Raw genomic sequence first — 17,237 nt, 5'->3', positions numbered from 1 at the left:
TTCAGAAGGCCAGCTGTCCCCCACATGTCGCGGCTATGGGGTGAGTCACCACATAGCTCGGTGACTCACCGAACTTCCCCCACTAGACCGGTCTGAGGATGGCTCAGTGGTGGCTATAAAAGCCACCGGATCCTGCAAAACAAAGAAGAGGGACAGAAACGAAGAGAGGGCAAGCAAACCAGTAACCACACACAACCACAGAGAGCAAGAAAAAAAGAGAGAGATACGAACATCAACTAAGAAGTCAGAGGAAAATAACACAATAACCATCAAAATCCATAAAACATAAGGAAAGAAAAAGGAGAGAAGCTTACCAATAGAGACACGCGATCATCGGAGCCTTCTCATCTTGCCGGAGAACCGAAAATACCGAAGGTATTTTCTTAGATTTAAGAAAATCTAAGGGTTTTTAGGATAAAATGAGGCTAGATTCGGGTTCGTGGCAAGTAGATCTTTAAGATTAGGATATTTTTGCATATTCCAGCCACCGTGAGTGGTGGCCGGAGGTGGTGTCGGTGCCGGAGTATGGCTATCAACCGGTGGTCGGCCAACCTCCGTTTGGAGGATTGAAGAGAGAGACGAGAGAGTTTCTCTTCTCTCTCAGATAGAGAGAGAAGAGGAAAGATGAAAATGAGAAGCTGGCCCTTAAGGGCCGGCCTTTTGGGATTTTTAAGCCCTTCCCAAACGACGCCGTTTTGGGGGAGGGGTATATCTGTAATTTCTCACGTGGGTAAACCAAACCCGCTGCCACCACAGTTTTGTAACTTTTCATTTTGGTCACTAAAATCAAATCTTGAACCTTTTAATTCGGTCTTTCGATTTTATTTAGTTTATAATTTAGTCCTTATAACTTTAATAATTTTTATTTTGACCTCTAATTAATTAATTAAGGATTAATTACATTAGTAACACCTAGTTTTCATAATATTTCAAACTAGAGCTTTTAATCTTGATATGTCATAATTTAGTCACCAATTTTAATTATAAGTTTTATTACTTTTTATATTTAATTTTATCATTTATATTTTAATTTTATATGTTTAAATTATTATTTTCATAATTATTTTATTATTATCTTATTCATATAAATATATACCTATATTCTTTTAAAGAATAATGTTTATTTATTTTCAATATCAAAGAAAATGGCAGTCTTAAAATAACTGGATGTCCTATTCTGGTATTTTAAATAATTAAACATTATAAAAATTATAATTTAGTTTCATTTAAATTATTTAAATTTTAATATTTATTTATTAATATTGAAGAAAAGAGCTGTCTTAAGGTACTTAGAAGCTCTTTTCTTATATTTTTGAATAAATAAATATTTTACTATATTAAAATAAATTTTTATTATCTTAAGAAAATGTTTTAGTCATTTATTTATTTTTTAATATCGAAGAAAAGAGCTGTCTTAAAGCACCTAGAAGTCCTTTTCTAATATTTCTAAATAAATAAATATTTTTTATAAATATATTTAAATTAATATATTCTTAAAAATTATAGTAATAAAATTTGAAATAATATAATTAAATATATCTTTGAATTTTTAAATTTCCAATAATAGAGACAATTTATAATTAAAAAGTACCAATTTTGGGTGTTGTAGGGGTGCTAATCATTCCCTAAACGTAACCGACCACGAATCCCTTTTTATTAATTAAAAGAATGAATTTTTGGTTAAACGCATATCAGTTTATCTTCTAACTGATGTTTTCTTAAAAACTCTTTTAAAAGATGATTTTTAGGTATTTGAACTACCTGACCCAAAAGGTCGATGGCGACTCCCAAATTATTTTAAAAACCATTTATTCACATCACTTTTCCCGCCAAGTAAAAAACAAATTCGTGCCCGGAAGAAAACCGATTACGACAAAACCGATACAAAAAGAAAAGAAGAAAAAAAGGATGCTAATCTGTCGCCCAAACTGTAAATAAATAGAAGAAAAGGGAAAACAAAATGAATGAAATTACCAGCAGTTCCAGGAGGAGAAGAAAGGGTTGATGATAGCAAAAGGAAAAAGAGAGAGAAATGGGAAATCGTGGCGAATGTCATGTTGCCGATGGAAAAGGCTGGAGTTTTTGCGAAACAAGGGCTACGGAACCAGAGATAAAAATTGGTTCACGCTTCTCACCTTAAACCTTGAATGAATAAAAAGCAGTCAGCCGCTGCCACCACAACTACCCTGTTTGGGACCCAGTCCGGCGTAATCGTTATGACGTGGCCTGATCTTAGGGCAAAAAAATTGGAGATGCCATGCAAATTGCAATCACCAAAGCTAAGCTAAAAGCAGTGGCGCAGCATCAGTTGATCGGTTTCAACTCAACGTGTGCCTTCTCCTAATTCACATTTGCCAACTGGCGTGTGGGTCAACATAGGGGTCCGCATTCGATCCAGTTAAGTCAGATGAGTTGAGTTAAAAAAAGTGGCGATTTTCCCCCCAAAAATCACTACACATATATATTTCTATGTCAAATATCATTCAAGTTATATTTTTTAATCTAACATCCTTTTACAGAAAAACGCACTTCTTACCGTGCGTTTTAAGTTGATCTGGCGTTACGTGAGGTAAGACACGCCCCTTACAGCGCGCCTTATTAAACGTATAAAAAATCGGATGTTAATTTTATAAATATTTTTAAACTGGTACTTAATATATAATTAATTTTTGTTAGAGTGATATATGTATAAAAACACCAACTTTATCAATTTATTTTTTTTGATATTATTTTTAACAACAGTTAATAATATTTATTGACTTTTAAAATTAATTGTTTAAAAATATTAAAATAAACTTTTAATTACAATTGAGAGATTAAATTAATTATTATTCACTTTTTTAAAAAATAAATAAATATGTAATAAAATGAATTAAAAATGAATAAAATTCAATAAAAATATAATATAAAGTTAAAAAATATCAAATATTTATTTAAAATATTCTTTTTAATATTAATTTTAAAAATATAAATAAATATTAAATTTTAATTTTATTAAAAATGAATAAACATTATTAACTGTTTTTAAAAAATAATTATTAATGAAAAATAATTAATTTGATCCCTCAATTGTAATTAAAAGTTTATTTTATTCAAGTTTATTATTGTTAAAGAGTCGTAGGTGTGGAAAACTACATGAATCGAATGAAAATTCGATCATACAAAGTCAATAACTTAAAATTGTCTAATTGTTGTCTAAATATCAACTCAATTATACCACGAATAAACATCCGATCAAAGAGTTGATCTTTTCAGCTCAATCTTCACAAAATCTGTTTTGTCTCGTCATTAATTATTATTTTTTAACAACAGTTAATAATATTTATTTATTTTTAATAAAATTAAAATTTAATATTTTTTAAAATTAATATTAGAAATAATATTTTAAAAAAGAGGTGATATTTTTAGCTTTACATTATATTTTTATTAAATTTTATTCATTTTTATTGTATTTTTATATTTTAAAAAAATGAATAATAATTCATTTGATCTATCGATTGTAATTAAAAATTTATTTTAATATTTTTAAACAATTAATTTTAAAAGTCAATAAACATTATTAACTGTTTAAAAATAATATCAAAAAAATAAATAGATAAAGTTGGCATTTTTACACAAATATCACCCTAACATAAATTAATTACATATTAAGCACAATTTTTAAAATATTTACAAAATTAACACCCGAGTTTTTTACACGTTTAACAAGGTGCGCTGCCACGTGGTGTAAAGCGCGGTGTAGGGACGCGCCTTTCTGCCAAAGGTGTTAGATCGGGAAATATAGTATGAATGGTGTCTGACAGGAAAATATATAGGTGTAGGGTGATTTTTGGAGAAAATAGCCCAAAAAAGTTAAGTTAGTTTCATTTTAAAATTTAAATTCTTTTAGTCGAATTTAAATGTTTATAAATATTATAATATTAATTTATTTTAATTTAAATGATTTTATATTTTTATACTTTTCATATGTGATACATATATCATATAAAATTGAGAGACTTAACTCAAATTTTAAAATTAATTCACTAATTATTAAAAATTTTAAGTTATTCGAGTCTTATTTTATAATTCAAGTTTATTTAAAAATTATTCAACTCAAATTTATAAAATTATGAGTTGGATTAAGATTTTTTAATATTAAATTAAAAAATGATTTTTTTAAGTTAAATCAAATTTTATTCTCCTTTGATGAAACATTGAGGCTTTGATGAATTGTGTCGATTTTATGAATAATATATGAGGTACCATACGTTCATTCCTTCATTCATCATACATTACTTCATAAAGATCATTGCTTAGTGTTAGTTATATATGAGGTACGTTCGACGGCTGACGCGTGGAGTGCAACTTAATTTCATTTTAATTCTTAATTTAAAATTTATTTCTTAAAAAAGATCCTATCTTATCTAATTTATTTCTTAAAAAAGAGATGATTATCCAGCTTAGTTGGTAAAGCACAAGGTTTTTAATTTTGAGGTTGTGGGATCGAGTCCTACGGAGGGCATTTCATAATTCGGAGGTCTTCTACGGAAGTTGCTCTCAATCTGGTATTGGGGCAGCCTACTATCTTACTTCCCCTTACCCCATTACATATGAGAACAAGGGACAACCATTTAAATTAATAAAAAAAAACTTCAATTTTATCCTCAAAATAAAAAGGCAAAAGCTTTTAACTCAAATTTTAGGTTATGAAAAATTAATAATTTGTTTTGCATTGATCTAACATATTCATATATTTTGCCCGAATCAAACTACCTCAATAATTAAAGGGTCAATTGTTGTTTCTATATGTTACAAATTCAAACGCCAGTCTCAACTAAAGTGTTTAAACATTTAATCAAATAGTTTAGAACATTTACAATATATACTACCTTACAATCACATCAATATATATATATATATATCCATGTATTTTTGTCGGTCGAAATTGTTCCATTCCTTATAACCTGCAATGTTTAAATTATAATCAATATTTTGTATCATTTTTCAATTCATTTCATAAATATGATTTGTATTATTTTATTACAGTAATGTAAATTTAACTCTTTAACTTTCAAAAAAAAAAACTTAAATTGATTTTTTTTAATAACTTTATTACAGTAATCAAAATCATACATCAATATAAAAATTATATTTAATTAAAAATTTAATCTGATTAGAAGAAACATATCAATGAATTGGGCATGTAATATAATTCTCAAACTTTATGAAAAGAAAATTTGAAATCATATATATTTCTTTTTCTCAAATTTATTAAAATATCAAGACAAGCAAACATTTAATACTAATTCATCTCGCAAATTAAATTACTGTGACTCTACATTCGAGCATCATATTTTCCTTATCTAACACCATGGGACTACTTGGTGCACCCAAATCCTGCAGAAGAATACAACCCCAAACATTTATTCAGATGAGCGCCACCTACCCTTCACCAAGCTGCGTGAATCAAGCAGGTGCAAGTGGTTGTATTTGTCTCATCCGAACTTCGATAAGCCTTTCCCAAAATTTCGGGTTATTTTACCAGCAATCATTGGATGGAAATCGAGTATCGAACTAAGAGCTACCCTTTTCACCCCATACGTTGTCCCATGCAGCGCTTGGCGCAGCCTTTTCAGCCTCAATATGTTCTGATTCCCATGAGGGTTATGCGGTCCTGGGAGTCCACCAGGTCCTGGTTGATTGATCTTGCGGGGTTTTATCTTGATGCCAAGCAATCTTAACACAAATCTAGCTAATTCCCCGTACAACACTCCGGTGCGATCGAAAAGCTGCAAATAATGGTGACATGAGCCTACAGGTTATGAATCTCATATCAACTACAGTTTAAAGATTCCGCTATTACTTCATGTCATATTTGAACATATGGGAAGAAAAAATATAAAGAAAGCAGACACCTGAAGAAGAGAAGACATAAACATATGGAATGCTTGTGTATTCTGATCTATCAGAATGGATATCCAGCCAAAAAAGTTAACACCACCTTGCATCTGCAATCAGTGAATCAAGCAATTATCAATATGACAAACTGAAAGATCACGATTTGGTCACTTAACTTTTAAAATTTACATTTTAGTCACTATCTAAAATTTGGGGTATTAGGGCTTCATTATTATCTTTTATATATAATTATCTTAACTTGCTCTCGAACATTTGGTATCCTTGAAGTCAGACCATTGTCCATTGCTTCTCACCACTAAAGTCGAGAGGAGTACCTCACGGCAGTGGCACTTCAAATTGAAAGTTTTGTGGCTTTTAGAGGAGGATTGTGAATCCGAGGTGCGTCAGATTTGGGAATCTTCTTCTGGCTCGGTTCGTGATAGATCGAATTATGTTAGTCTTGGCCTTAATAACGGGTTTTATTTTGTACGTAAGGCTAAACGTATTACGGAGGAGGATTTAAAGCGAAGATTGTGTGAGCTTCAGGGGTTTGTTTTATCGGAGGAGGTTCTGGATGAAATTATAGATGTGAAACTTCGGTTAACCTGGAAACTGATAAACCTGAGCTCTATTGGGAGCAACGAGCGAGAGCCAATTGTCTTAAGAATGGAGACAATAATACCAGGTTCTTTCACAATTATGCTACTCAGAGAAAACGTAAAAACCAAATATTATTTCTTGACAGGTCTTATGGTACTCGGTTGGAAGGTGTTGAGGTGATTGGTGAGGAAGCTAAATCCTATTTTCAGTCCTTGTTCTTTTCTTTGACTACCAAGATTGATGATTGAACTTTGGAGGGAATTCATCTGACTATTACGTCTAAGATGAATAATACTTTGTTGAAAGATTTCATTTATGAGGAGCTGACATCCGCTGTGAAGACAATGCGCCCTCTCAAAGCCTCGGGGCTTGATGGTTTGGGGGATATTTTTTATCGGTGTTTTTGGCATATTTTTGGTCGGGAGGTGGTAGCCTATTGTGTTGATTTACTGTAACATCCTCAATATCGGGTTAGTGACTAAATTGTAAAATTTCAGAGGGTGATTAAAGTAGAATAAATTAATAGTTCAAGGACTTACATGGGAAATTTTGTATAGGATTAAATATCAAAGAAGAAGGAAGGGAAGGACAAAATGGTCATTTGGCAAGGAAAGATTTTTTTTATGGTTATATATAGCCCACGTGGATGAGAGGAAGCAAAAATCCAAGCTTTCAGATTTCTCTTCTTCTCTGTTCTTCTTTGTGTGTGAAGACCCCAAAACAAAGGTGAGTTTTATGGTTAGTTAATTTCTTGCTAAATTTAAGATTGGTTTAGGATCATTAGAAGATAGGAAAGCTTAAGTTATCTTAAAATCAAAGGATGAAGGAGTTAGGAGAGATTAAAGATTTGGAGTTTTTGAATGAAAACTTGGAATAAAGTTGATAAGTAGAATTGGAAACCAAATTTGACTTGTCATCAACTTAATTAAGAGATAAAAAGTAATAGAATTGAATTTGGAACAGGTTGAAAATTGAGTTTAATTCTTGAATTTCATATGAATGATAGGATTTTGAGGTTTATGAGGTGGTAAATGAGTATTAATGAGTTTATGCATGCGTATGTGAGTTAAGAATATGATAGGGAATGAAATATGAAGTGTTTAAGTGGAATTGGAGTGATTTTCGGGATTAAATGTGAATTCTGGGCTACTGTGTATCGGTACACATTCAACAGGTACCGATACATCAAGAGAAATTCATAAAGATTTTCAAAGTGTACCGATACATAGAGAGTGTATCGATACCCCTTAAAATGAAAGCTTTCGAATGTAATTTTTGTATTGATACATAGGTAGTGTATCAATACACATGTTAAGGAATATACTGATACCCTATAGTGTGTATCGATACACTTCAAAGGGAAAATGGAAATAGATCTTTCTTTTAGTCTAAGAAATGAAAGATTAGAGTATGCTAATTGGAATACTGGTATGTATAATGTATGATTATGAAGATATCAATCGAGAGCAAGTCCAGATCAGTCGACCAGTATTGGGTATTGAAGAAAAGTTAAGAGAACGATATTGACTAGTGAGGCCGGGTGAGTGCATATTAGTTATTATATGATGATGTATGGAAATAAGACTTGCGATGAGTCTATTTACTATAGTAGTATGCATGAATTCATGAACATGTGTTTGATATGAACATATGTGATTATATATGTTATATGATTGTGTGAATACATGTTAATGTGTTGAATTTATGTGATATGATATACATATATATATATATATAACAATAGAGATATAAGGAATTGAAGGAACATGTGACAGGTGATCATATATGATACATGATATATGTGAAAATAAGAGAACAAAGTATAAACTATATGATATAAATGATTTCATAAGAAAGTGAAATAAGCTATGAGATCATACGAAAAGTTATATGAGTTATGTGATAACAGCTATGTGATATGATCTATGTGACCATATGAGAAAGTCATATGAGATTATATTAATATGTGATATGAGCATGTGAATGTGAATGTGTGGTAACATAAATGATAATGCCCATGTTATGTATCATGAGAGCTAGGAGTATAGTTGGCATGCCAAGAGTCGAGGGTTCATAGGTTCTTCGGGACATACATAGGTCATTCGGGACAAATTTCACATGCCCCTGGTGGGACCCCATACGAGTTGTGGTGACAACATTTGTGCTCAACCTCAATGTACTCGCATACCTTATGTTCTCAGTAATGTACATGGGCTTATAAAAGATATGCAAAGTGTTTGTATGATTGTATGTTATCATGTTATTATTGTTGTATTGAATCACATATGAACATGAACTAATAAAGAGATAATATAAGTAAACTTGATATGATAATATGTTGGTTTCATTGATGTGTGATATATGATAGTTAAGAAGGTTAAGTGTAAGAATAGATAACTAAAAGGTAGGAATGAATAAATATTTATAATGAAAGGAGGTTATTGATTATATGTAATGTTATATTGTTTTATGTGATAGCATAGTATGATATGTTCATGCATGATTAAGTGGTTAGAATTTCCTTTATAAGTTTATTGCCTCACTAAGTTATCGACTTAGCGTGTGAATGTTTCACATGTAGGTTTCGAGAAAGTTAAGGAGCAAAGAGGAGCAAGACAGGTCAGATTCTCTTTCCCAAGGATCAGATCAGAAATGTAGTTAAATATATGTATTTTGTTACATAGAATGTAGTTGGCATGTAGTCTAAAGATTTGAATTGTATAAGCTCTGATATGTTTTGTAAACCCATTTATTTTTAATTAATGTAAAATATTCATTTTATTGAATTGAGAATTTGGATTTTTTTCATCACATGTAAAGGAAAATGCTTTGAAAAGTCAATGTAACACCTCGGACTCGAATTCGGGTCGGATACAGGTTGGGGGTGTTACATTTACTCTATGGACGTGCAACGATGTCGCTAGTTAATCGAACGCACATCGCTTTTGTTCCAAAAGTGAAGTCTCCCTCTACTTTGGCTCACTTTCGCCTGATTAGTCTTTGCAATGTCCTTTACAAGATACTCTCAAAGGTGCTCGTGATGAGAATGCAAAATTTGTTACATTTATGCATAGATGAAGCTCAGAGTGCATTTGTACTAGGTCGCTTTATTACTGATAATATCCTGGCAGCATATGAAATTCTTCACTCATTCCTTAAAAGGCCTACAGTTCGACGGGGTTTTTTTGCTTTGAAGGTTGATATGAGTAAGGCGTATGATAGAGTGGAGTGAGATTTTCTTTGGGAGGTAATGAATCGCATGGGTTTTCATCCTGACTGGATCAGTTTGTGAAGAGATATGTATGCTCAATCTCCTGCACCATTGGGGTTAAAGGTATCGTGGGGGATACGTTTTGCCCAAAACGAAGTCTTCGTCAAGAGGGCCCTCTTAGTTCGTATCTCTTCTTGATCTGTAGTGAAGGCTTATTCGAACTCATCTGACAATCACTTGTTTTGGGGAGGATGCAGGGTGTTCACATTAACAGGTACGCTTCAGTTATTTCACACTTACTTTTTGCAGATGAGTCTTTAATTTTTGGAGAGGCTAATTCGAGGGTGGTTTGTGAAATAAAAGAGATTCTTCGCATCTATGGAAGTAGTTCTGGACAACTGTTAAATTTGAGAAATCGAGGTTGTTTTTTAGTTCCAGTGTTATTGATGCAAACATGGCTGATGTGAAACGAATCCTTGAAGTTGATAGCTCATCCAATCCAGAAAAGTATTTAGGGTTACCGACGCTGGTGGGTCGAAATAAGAGACAAGTGCTTGCCTACTTTAAGGATAGATTTTATCCTGCATACATGCCTGGAGTATTTGTTTCATTTCTCATGGGGGAAAGGGAGTTTACATAAAAGTCAGTGCTCAAAGCGCTTCCCGTTTATGCAATAAATTGCTTTCTTCTTCCAAAGAGTCTGTTTAATAGTGTGGAATGTCTAATGGCACGGTTCTGATTGAGGAACACTGTTGAGATGAAAGGGATACATTGGTGTACATGGAATACATTATGCGATTTAAAGGATACATGGGGTTAGGCTTTCGGGACTTGGCCAAGTTTAATGTGTCTTTATTGGCGAAGCAGGGGTGACGTTTGATGATATATCCTGAGTCTTTGGTGAGTATAATTTTTTGAGCTATGTATTTCCCCATGTCAGATTTTATGCATTCTAGATTGGGTTCGCAGCCATCGTATGTTTGGAGGAGTATTTGGAGTGCTAGAGGATTATTAGAAAAAGGTCTTCGATGGAGCATTGGACCTAGAACTTCAGTTTCAGTTTGGAATGATTATTGGCTCCCTATGTTTCCCCTGGGTAGGGTCACTTCTCCACAGTTTATTTTAGTAGAACGTGTTTCGGATCTTTTAGAGGTAGATGACAAGTCGTTGAATTAGGGTCTTTTTCAAGGTATCTTTGTTGAAAGTGAAGCTGATTTAATCCTTAATATTCATATTCCATTAATGGCTTTGGAAGATTGTCTTGTATGGAGTATGGAACGGTCAAGGGTCTTCACTGTGAGAAGTGGTTACAAACTATTGCTAAATAGTGACAGTGGAACAAATCTGTCACAAGATTGTTATAAACAGATTGGGGCAAGCAAATTAATGTCAGCAGAAAATAAAGCATCAAATGTGGCATTTTACCCGTGACTTTGTCCCTACAAATATGAATTTGGTTCAAAAGCCGGTAGTTAGTTACCCTTATTGTCCTCGGTGCACTACTCTGGTAGAGTCAAGTGAGCATGTGATTCGTGACTGTTGGTTTGTTGGATCAATTTGGGGGTACTTGGCTATAGTTGGCATGTGATTGTTCAACAATGGACAGTTAAAGAGTGATTATCTTGGCTTTTTAACAACTATTCAGTTAAGAAGCATGGTGAGATTTTTACAATAGTTTGGGCACTTTGGTTCTCTAGAAACAAGCTTATCATGAAGGTAAAGTTACACCTACCAGACAACTTGCAGTGTTCGTTCAAGCTCATTGCAAGGAGTTCGTTGATGTCTCCCAGGCACTCCAACCTTCCTCTTCAATGACTGAGGTTCGCTGGTCCCCTCCTTCGCCTTCGAAAATTAAGACTAATTTTGATGCAAGTTTCTCGCACAACAGTCAGGAAGCATGGTCAGGTGTGGCGATCAGAGATGAAGCAGGTAACATTTTAGGGGCTACAAGACAGAGAATATGGGGTGTTACCTCGACGATGGTTGCTGAAGCGACGATCGTTGTGAACGCAATCTTCTTTTCCAGAGATTTGGGTTTCATGCATGTCGAATTTGAGGGTGATTCTCGTGCCATAATTCAAAAATTGCAGTCGAAGTAAAGATCGGTCTAAAGTACGAACCTTGGTTTTTGATGGCCAACGGTTGGCTTCATCCATGCAGGAGGTGTCGTTTCGATTTGTCCACCGATCTAGGAATTTGGTAGCTCACCTTCTAGCGAAAGATTCCACAGCAGGCATCGTAGACCGCTTTTGGGTCGAGGAAGCTCCGATCTTAGTTATGGAGCAAGTGGCAAAGGATCTAAGGTGGTTCGATCCGCCTTAGAGTAAGGTTTCCACGATGTTTTCAAGCTTTTCGGTTCGATATTGGGATTTTCTTTTCAGCTTCTTTGTGTTCGCAACGGGTTTCATCAAGATAGGGGAAGCTTTGGCCGGGTTGTGTTTTGTTTTTTTAACTTTTTTTTTTTGCCTTTTGAGTTTACTTTTTCAGGTTTTTTTATTTGTGTTTTGTGTCTTTATGTTGGAGACTCTTGAACTGCCAGCTGGACGTCCTTTCCAGCTGTTTTATTTTTAATATACTCACAACCGGCTCGAACGTTATTTTTACTGAAGCCATATAAGTTATTTAATTAAAAAAAAAAAGAGAACAGGCGTGTAGTAGCTGAAATATTTAAAGAACAAAAGAAGCAAGGGCCGACATCCAATTCAGTTGGGTTTTAAGCCCATTTGTGGAGTCTTTTCGTACCCACCCATTTCAATTTGCAGAATCTGAGGTTCATACCCATTGCTAAAAAATTTAGTGTTCTCCTGCATCTTTGCGACTGCACTCGTTTCAGTCTTCTAAGGTTCCTCTGTCTCTCTCTCTCTCTCTCCCTCTCTCCCTCTCTCCCTCTCTTCTTCTCTTTTCTTTTCTATCTTAGCTATTTAGAAAACAGAATTGATTTTTTTTAAATCATGTGCTTGACTTTTGATTATTCTCTCTAAAACCCTTAAACCCTGATTTTAACCTGAACTCTGGGTTTTTCTGTTCGCCACTTTCCTTTTCTTGTTTGGATTTCTTTTAAAATATCGTTATTCTGCAGAAAAAATATTAGATATAGAAAATGGCTTTCTTCAGAAATGCAAAGCAATCACTTGGGGTCATATTATACAACACTAGGTTGAGTATGAGTACTTATAGTCGGCATGGATACTCTACTTGGGTGACCAAAGGGGCCTCTCATGCTCAGTCTACAGATGCCAAAGCCTCAAAAACTGCATATTTGTATTGGGTTTCGAGAAGATTCAACTCTCAGGCAGCTTCTTCTGCTGAGCAAATGGGCCTTATAAAGCAACTAAGGGAAAGAACAAGTGCTCCCATAAAGGATGTCAAGGCTGCCCTTGTTGGTTGCAATTGGGATCTTGGTATACAATAAGCATATGTTTTTTTCTGATGTGGATTTATATATATATATTTGACTGTTGGATTGAATTTATATTAAAATTGTTTTGGGTTATTGTTTTGATTGAATCCAGAGGCTGCACAGAAAGAATTGAGGAAAAGAGGAAAAGTTTTGGCCATGAAAAAGTCAAGGACTGCCACTGAGGGTCTGCTTGCTCTGGCTCAAAATGAGGGCAAGGCTGCTGTGATTGAACTTAATTGCGAGACTGATTTTGTTGCAAGGAATGAAATTTTTGAGTACTTGGTTAGTATGGGGGTTAATAATTTCTTGTTAACTATAAATCTCAGTTGAAATCTATTCTTGGAAGATTTTTCTTTTATTCGTTTAATGTGAATATTTGTGCTCTCTGGTGTTTTCCTTTCTGTATTATTTTTGTTACTATTATTGGTACATCATTATTGCTTGTAATTTACTGATATTGTCTTGCATTCAGGCTTTGGCATTGGCAAAGCAAGCTTTGCTGGTTGAAAACTCTTCCCAGCAGGTTCCTGGGGTTTTCTCGTTTGGACCTGAGTGTTTAGAGGTGAGAAATTTCTATACAAAAGCTTGTTATTTTTTCCTATTGAACGGCATGAGATATGTTGTTCACTCTTACCCTGGTCCACATTTATAGGTCAGAATATTCTTTTACTGTTTCACTCTATCTTCAATCTTTGTGATCAATAAAAATCATCTTTATAGGACCTCATATAAGCCTTCTAAGGATACATGTCTAATATTCTTTCGGGGTATGAAGAAATGGACTGTATTTATTCTTAAATAGTTCTTTTATTGTCTCTTCAATTTTTTAAGAAATGCTTTTGGTTTTGATTTCTATGATATTTTTATTGTTGAAAATGTAATGATTTGTATTTTGATTTTTATTATGAACTAGTTTTTGTTTACATATTTCATGAAGCACTAATTTCTTTCCCTACCAAACCATTGAGTGAAATATTTGGTAGGTTAGCACAAGTTATGTTGATACTTCACTCGGAGTATATATCAAATACTTGTTCCAATCTTGCACTCTTTTGCAACTATGATTTGAATTTCTATGTCTTGAAGTTCCTTGATTATTCAACTACTACCAGGACTTAAACATAAACCTTGACCATCCAAAAATTAGTGGGGAAACAACCATTCAAAATGCAGTTACAGAAGTGGCTGCAATGATGGGAGAGAATATAAAACTCAGGAGGGGTTTTGTGATGTCAGCATCTTCACATGGAGTTGTTTCTGCTTACCTCCATAGATGTCCTCAACCAGGTTTGTCTTTGTGCTGTTATTGTATTGCTTGGTGGACAGCATGCTTGCATCCCTTCCCACATCAACATAAAGTGCAGTTATTCCCTATCTTTCAACATGTTATTTTAGTTAAGATGTTAATGCCTTGCAGTAAAAATAGGATTTGGCACGAAAAATGATATAATAATGTTTTATGTGGATATAGGCTTGGGTCGAATCGCTGGAATTTTATCTCTTGAAGTTGAGGATGAGATTTCTCAAGTGGATGCACTCCAGAAGGTTGGCTCTGAACTGGCAATGCATATTGTGGCAGCAAAGCCATTATTCTTGACGAAGGAATTTGTGAACTCTGATGTGCTTAACAATGAACGTGAGATTCTAAAGTCTCAGGTATGTGTAATTCCATTCTTGACTTCTTCTATTGTTTGCGAATTTGAATCCCATTATTTCATGTATGCTGAGGCTTTGTTTTTCTTTTCCTAAAACAACCTTTGACACATTCTTTAGACACTAGCAAGGAGATGAAAGAAACTCATTGTTATCACGGTTGTAAAACTTGGACTAGCCACTGTGGATGGGCCACTGCTCTGAAGTCCCTGTCTGGAAAGGGTCTATACTTGATCGAAGTTTTTCTCAAAGATTTATTGGAAATCAGATAACTCCTTTGCTAATTTGTGTCAAGTGAAGTTACATAAAGTGGGAATTGAAACCTGGTCATGTGTATTATAGGGTGAGACCCTTTAAGGCTAGGTCTTGTTATGTGTAGTTTACAACATACAAGTTAAAAAATGGATATTTTATATCTAATTATGTTTTTTTAGTTGGTATTTATATATGGGAACATATATTCATTTATTGAAAGGTTTCACTTTCACCTATTGACCTATTGAGCTGGTGACTCAACCCCACTAAAATCTTTTTCTGGGTCAAAAAAGGGAGCAGGCTTTAATAACTATGATTTCTGTGCTATTGTTCATTCGATGATGTAAGTAATACCAACTCTATAATTACAGAGGGTTTATCGGGTTTGTGGAGAAGATTTTTTCAACAGAATATGTTGGCTGTAAATGGGCCACAAAGAAATAAATAGATTTAAAATTTTCATCTATCTAGTAGTTTGATTTTGTTCCAGAATTGTTTTGCAGATGATGTACTATTGTATTGTGATCTGATGGTTGAGTTTACATATGTAAAAATTTCTATTTCCCATTTCATAGCGTGGTTACTGTCATTTGGAATTAGTTGCAACTTACATATATAAAACCTTAGAAAGTAAAAAATCTTTTTGGATACATCTGCAAAATACATGTCAATATGCAGTCTCTTGCAAAATATTTGAATGTGTTTCTATCAGTTTAGTCCTTGGGTATTCTCTGATGTCATGCTTTCTACCGATAGAAAGATAAATTCTTCAGAAGTAATTTTATTCTGATGCATCATGTACAATGTAATACTGCGGCTATCCAATCTTAAACTTCATTTGAAATGGATATCAATTTATTTGTGTCAGGCTGAAAGTACTGGAAAGTCTCAGATGGCCATAGAGAAAATGGTTGAAGGTCGTCTGCGTAAATACTTTGAGGAGGTGGTTTTTATGGAGCAAAAATATTTCTTAAATGATTCTTTAAGTCTCAAGGTATCCATTCTGTTGTAGTTTAAACTTAAATGTTGCTTTTACTGAACTTAAACTGATTGCTCTAGCTTATTTGCGTACGGGGTTGGGAGTTCAAAGGGCTAAAGAGGGATAAATTTAGAAGGTTGCGACTTTCAAAGTAGTATGCCTTGAAAGTTAGTACTCATTAGTTGTTGGTGCACTCAGTTCAAGGCAATGCCACTTTTACTGTCCTATGGAGTAGTGCTGTTTCTTGCTTGGAACGTTCTGTTCAGGTGGGCGCAGTTACGTTCATAGTTGTAAAATTTGAGTGCTTTAAAACACTTGTGAACTAGAAGTCTAGGAATACATGTGATATTACATGTGCATATGATTTATAAAGTATAATAGTTTATTAAATACCTTGCACCAGACAATTTTGGACAATCTATCAAAGGAAGTTGGCTCACCAGTGAAGATTGGCAACTTTTTCAGAATGGAAGTTGGAGAAGGAATTCAAAGGTACATCGTTCCTTTAAAAATACTTTTATTACCCTCTTGATGACACCTGCTATAACTCTTGCTAATTCGGGTCATGCTATTGTTATTTTCAGGCTCGAATTGTCGAGTACAGATGAACCAGTTGCACAAGCTGTTTAGCTCTAGACATAGTTCCATGGTTGCTTGCCTAACTAAACTGAGGGCAGCCATCATAGAGTTGAGATTCCTATTTATACTATAATGATTATGGAGGCCTTTTCCTATATTATTTTCTGCGTGACACAGAATGCTGTTCTGTATTCCTTTTTGTCCCTTCCAAGTTTTCTGGATCTGACTGTATAATTACCTCTTTTTCTCCAAAAGAATGGCAGAATAATCAGGGAAGTATCCTGTTTTCAGTACTCAAATAGAATACGTTCTCATCTGCATGTTGAAAGTTTTACCCCATTTCCCAATCATAAAAATGTTGGTAAAAATGCCTAATCATGCATTGATTTTTTTTTCAATTAGAGTGATGTGTACGGTTCTCGGACATGGTGTCTTTCAGGAAGACGGTTGGATGATACGGCATCTTCTAATCTTTGTGCATCAGTGGTGTTCATTTTTTGGTTTTAATTGACCGAACTGAATTAATTCGGTTATAATGTGTCACTGAATTAGTTCAGTTGGGGAATAGTTAATTTTTTTCAATATTAGTTAACAGTTAATTCAGTTCAGAATTGGTTAATTAACTGAATTAATAAATAAAATATATATATATATATATATATATTAAATGCATTTTTTAA

At 33.7% G+C, this 17,237-nt stretch overlaps 1 protein-coding gene and 1 long non-coding RNA gene across 4 annotated transcripts; one reads left to right on the top strand and one right to left on the bottom strand.

Moving 5' to 3' along the window:
- Positions 1-5,344: 5,344 nt before the first annotated feature.
- Positions 5,345-12,159, bottom strand: LOC120173932. 3 transcript variants are annotated; one of them, XR_005521111.1, is made up of 4 exons: positions 11,812-12,159; positions 11,424-11,708; positions 5,898-5,990; positions 5,345-5,771 (listed from the first exon to the last, which is right to left on the bottom strand). It is a non-coding gene; the product is annotated as an uncharacterized LOC120173932 (long non-coding RNA). The 3 variants fall into 3 exon arrangements; XR_005521110.1 differs by having other exon boundaries at positions 11,424-11,705; XR_005521109.1 differs by lacking the exon at positions 11,812-12,159 and having other exon boundaries at positions 11,424-11,798.
- A 632-nt stretch (positions 12,160-12,791) lies between these two features.
- Positions 12,792-16,785, top strand: LOC120173929 (elongation factor Ts, mitochondrial-like). The gene is made up of 8 exons (XM_039180964.1): positions 12,792-13,092; positions 13,204-13,373; positions 13,564-13,653; positions 14,204-14,378; positions 14,563-14,747; positions 15,868-15,993; positions 16,382-16,470; positions 16,563-16,785. Exons 1-8 carry the CDS (start codon positions 12,792-12,794, stop codon positions 16,606-16,608), a joined length of 1,182 nt encoding a protein of 393 aa, XP_039036895.1. The 3' UTR covers positions 16,609-16,785.
- The last annotated feature ends 452 nt before the right edge of the window (positions 16,786-17,237 follow it).

The sequence above is a fragment of the Hibiscus syriacus genome, unplaced genomic scaffold (assembly GCF_006381635.1).
Source record: "Hibiscus syriacus cultivar Baekdansim isolate YM2019G1 unplaced genomic scaffold, ASM638163v2 tig00111993_pilon, whole genome shotgun sequence".
NCBI lineage: Eukaryota > Viridiplantae > Streptophyta > Magnoliopsida > Malvales > Malvaceae > Hibiscus > Hibiscus syriacus.
Note: the sequence above shows the minus strand (reverse complement) of the source record. Positions and strands in the feature narration are given on the sequence as shown.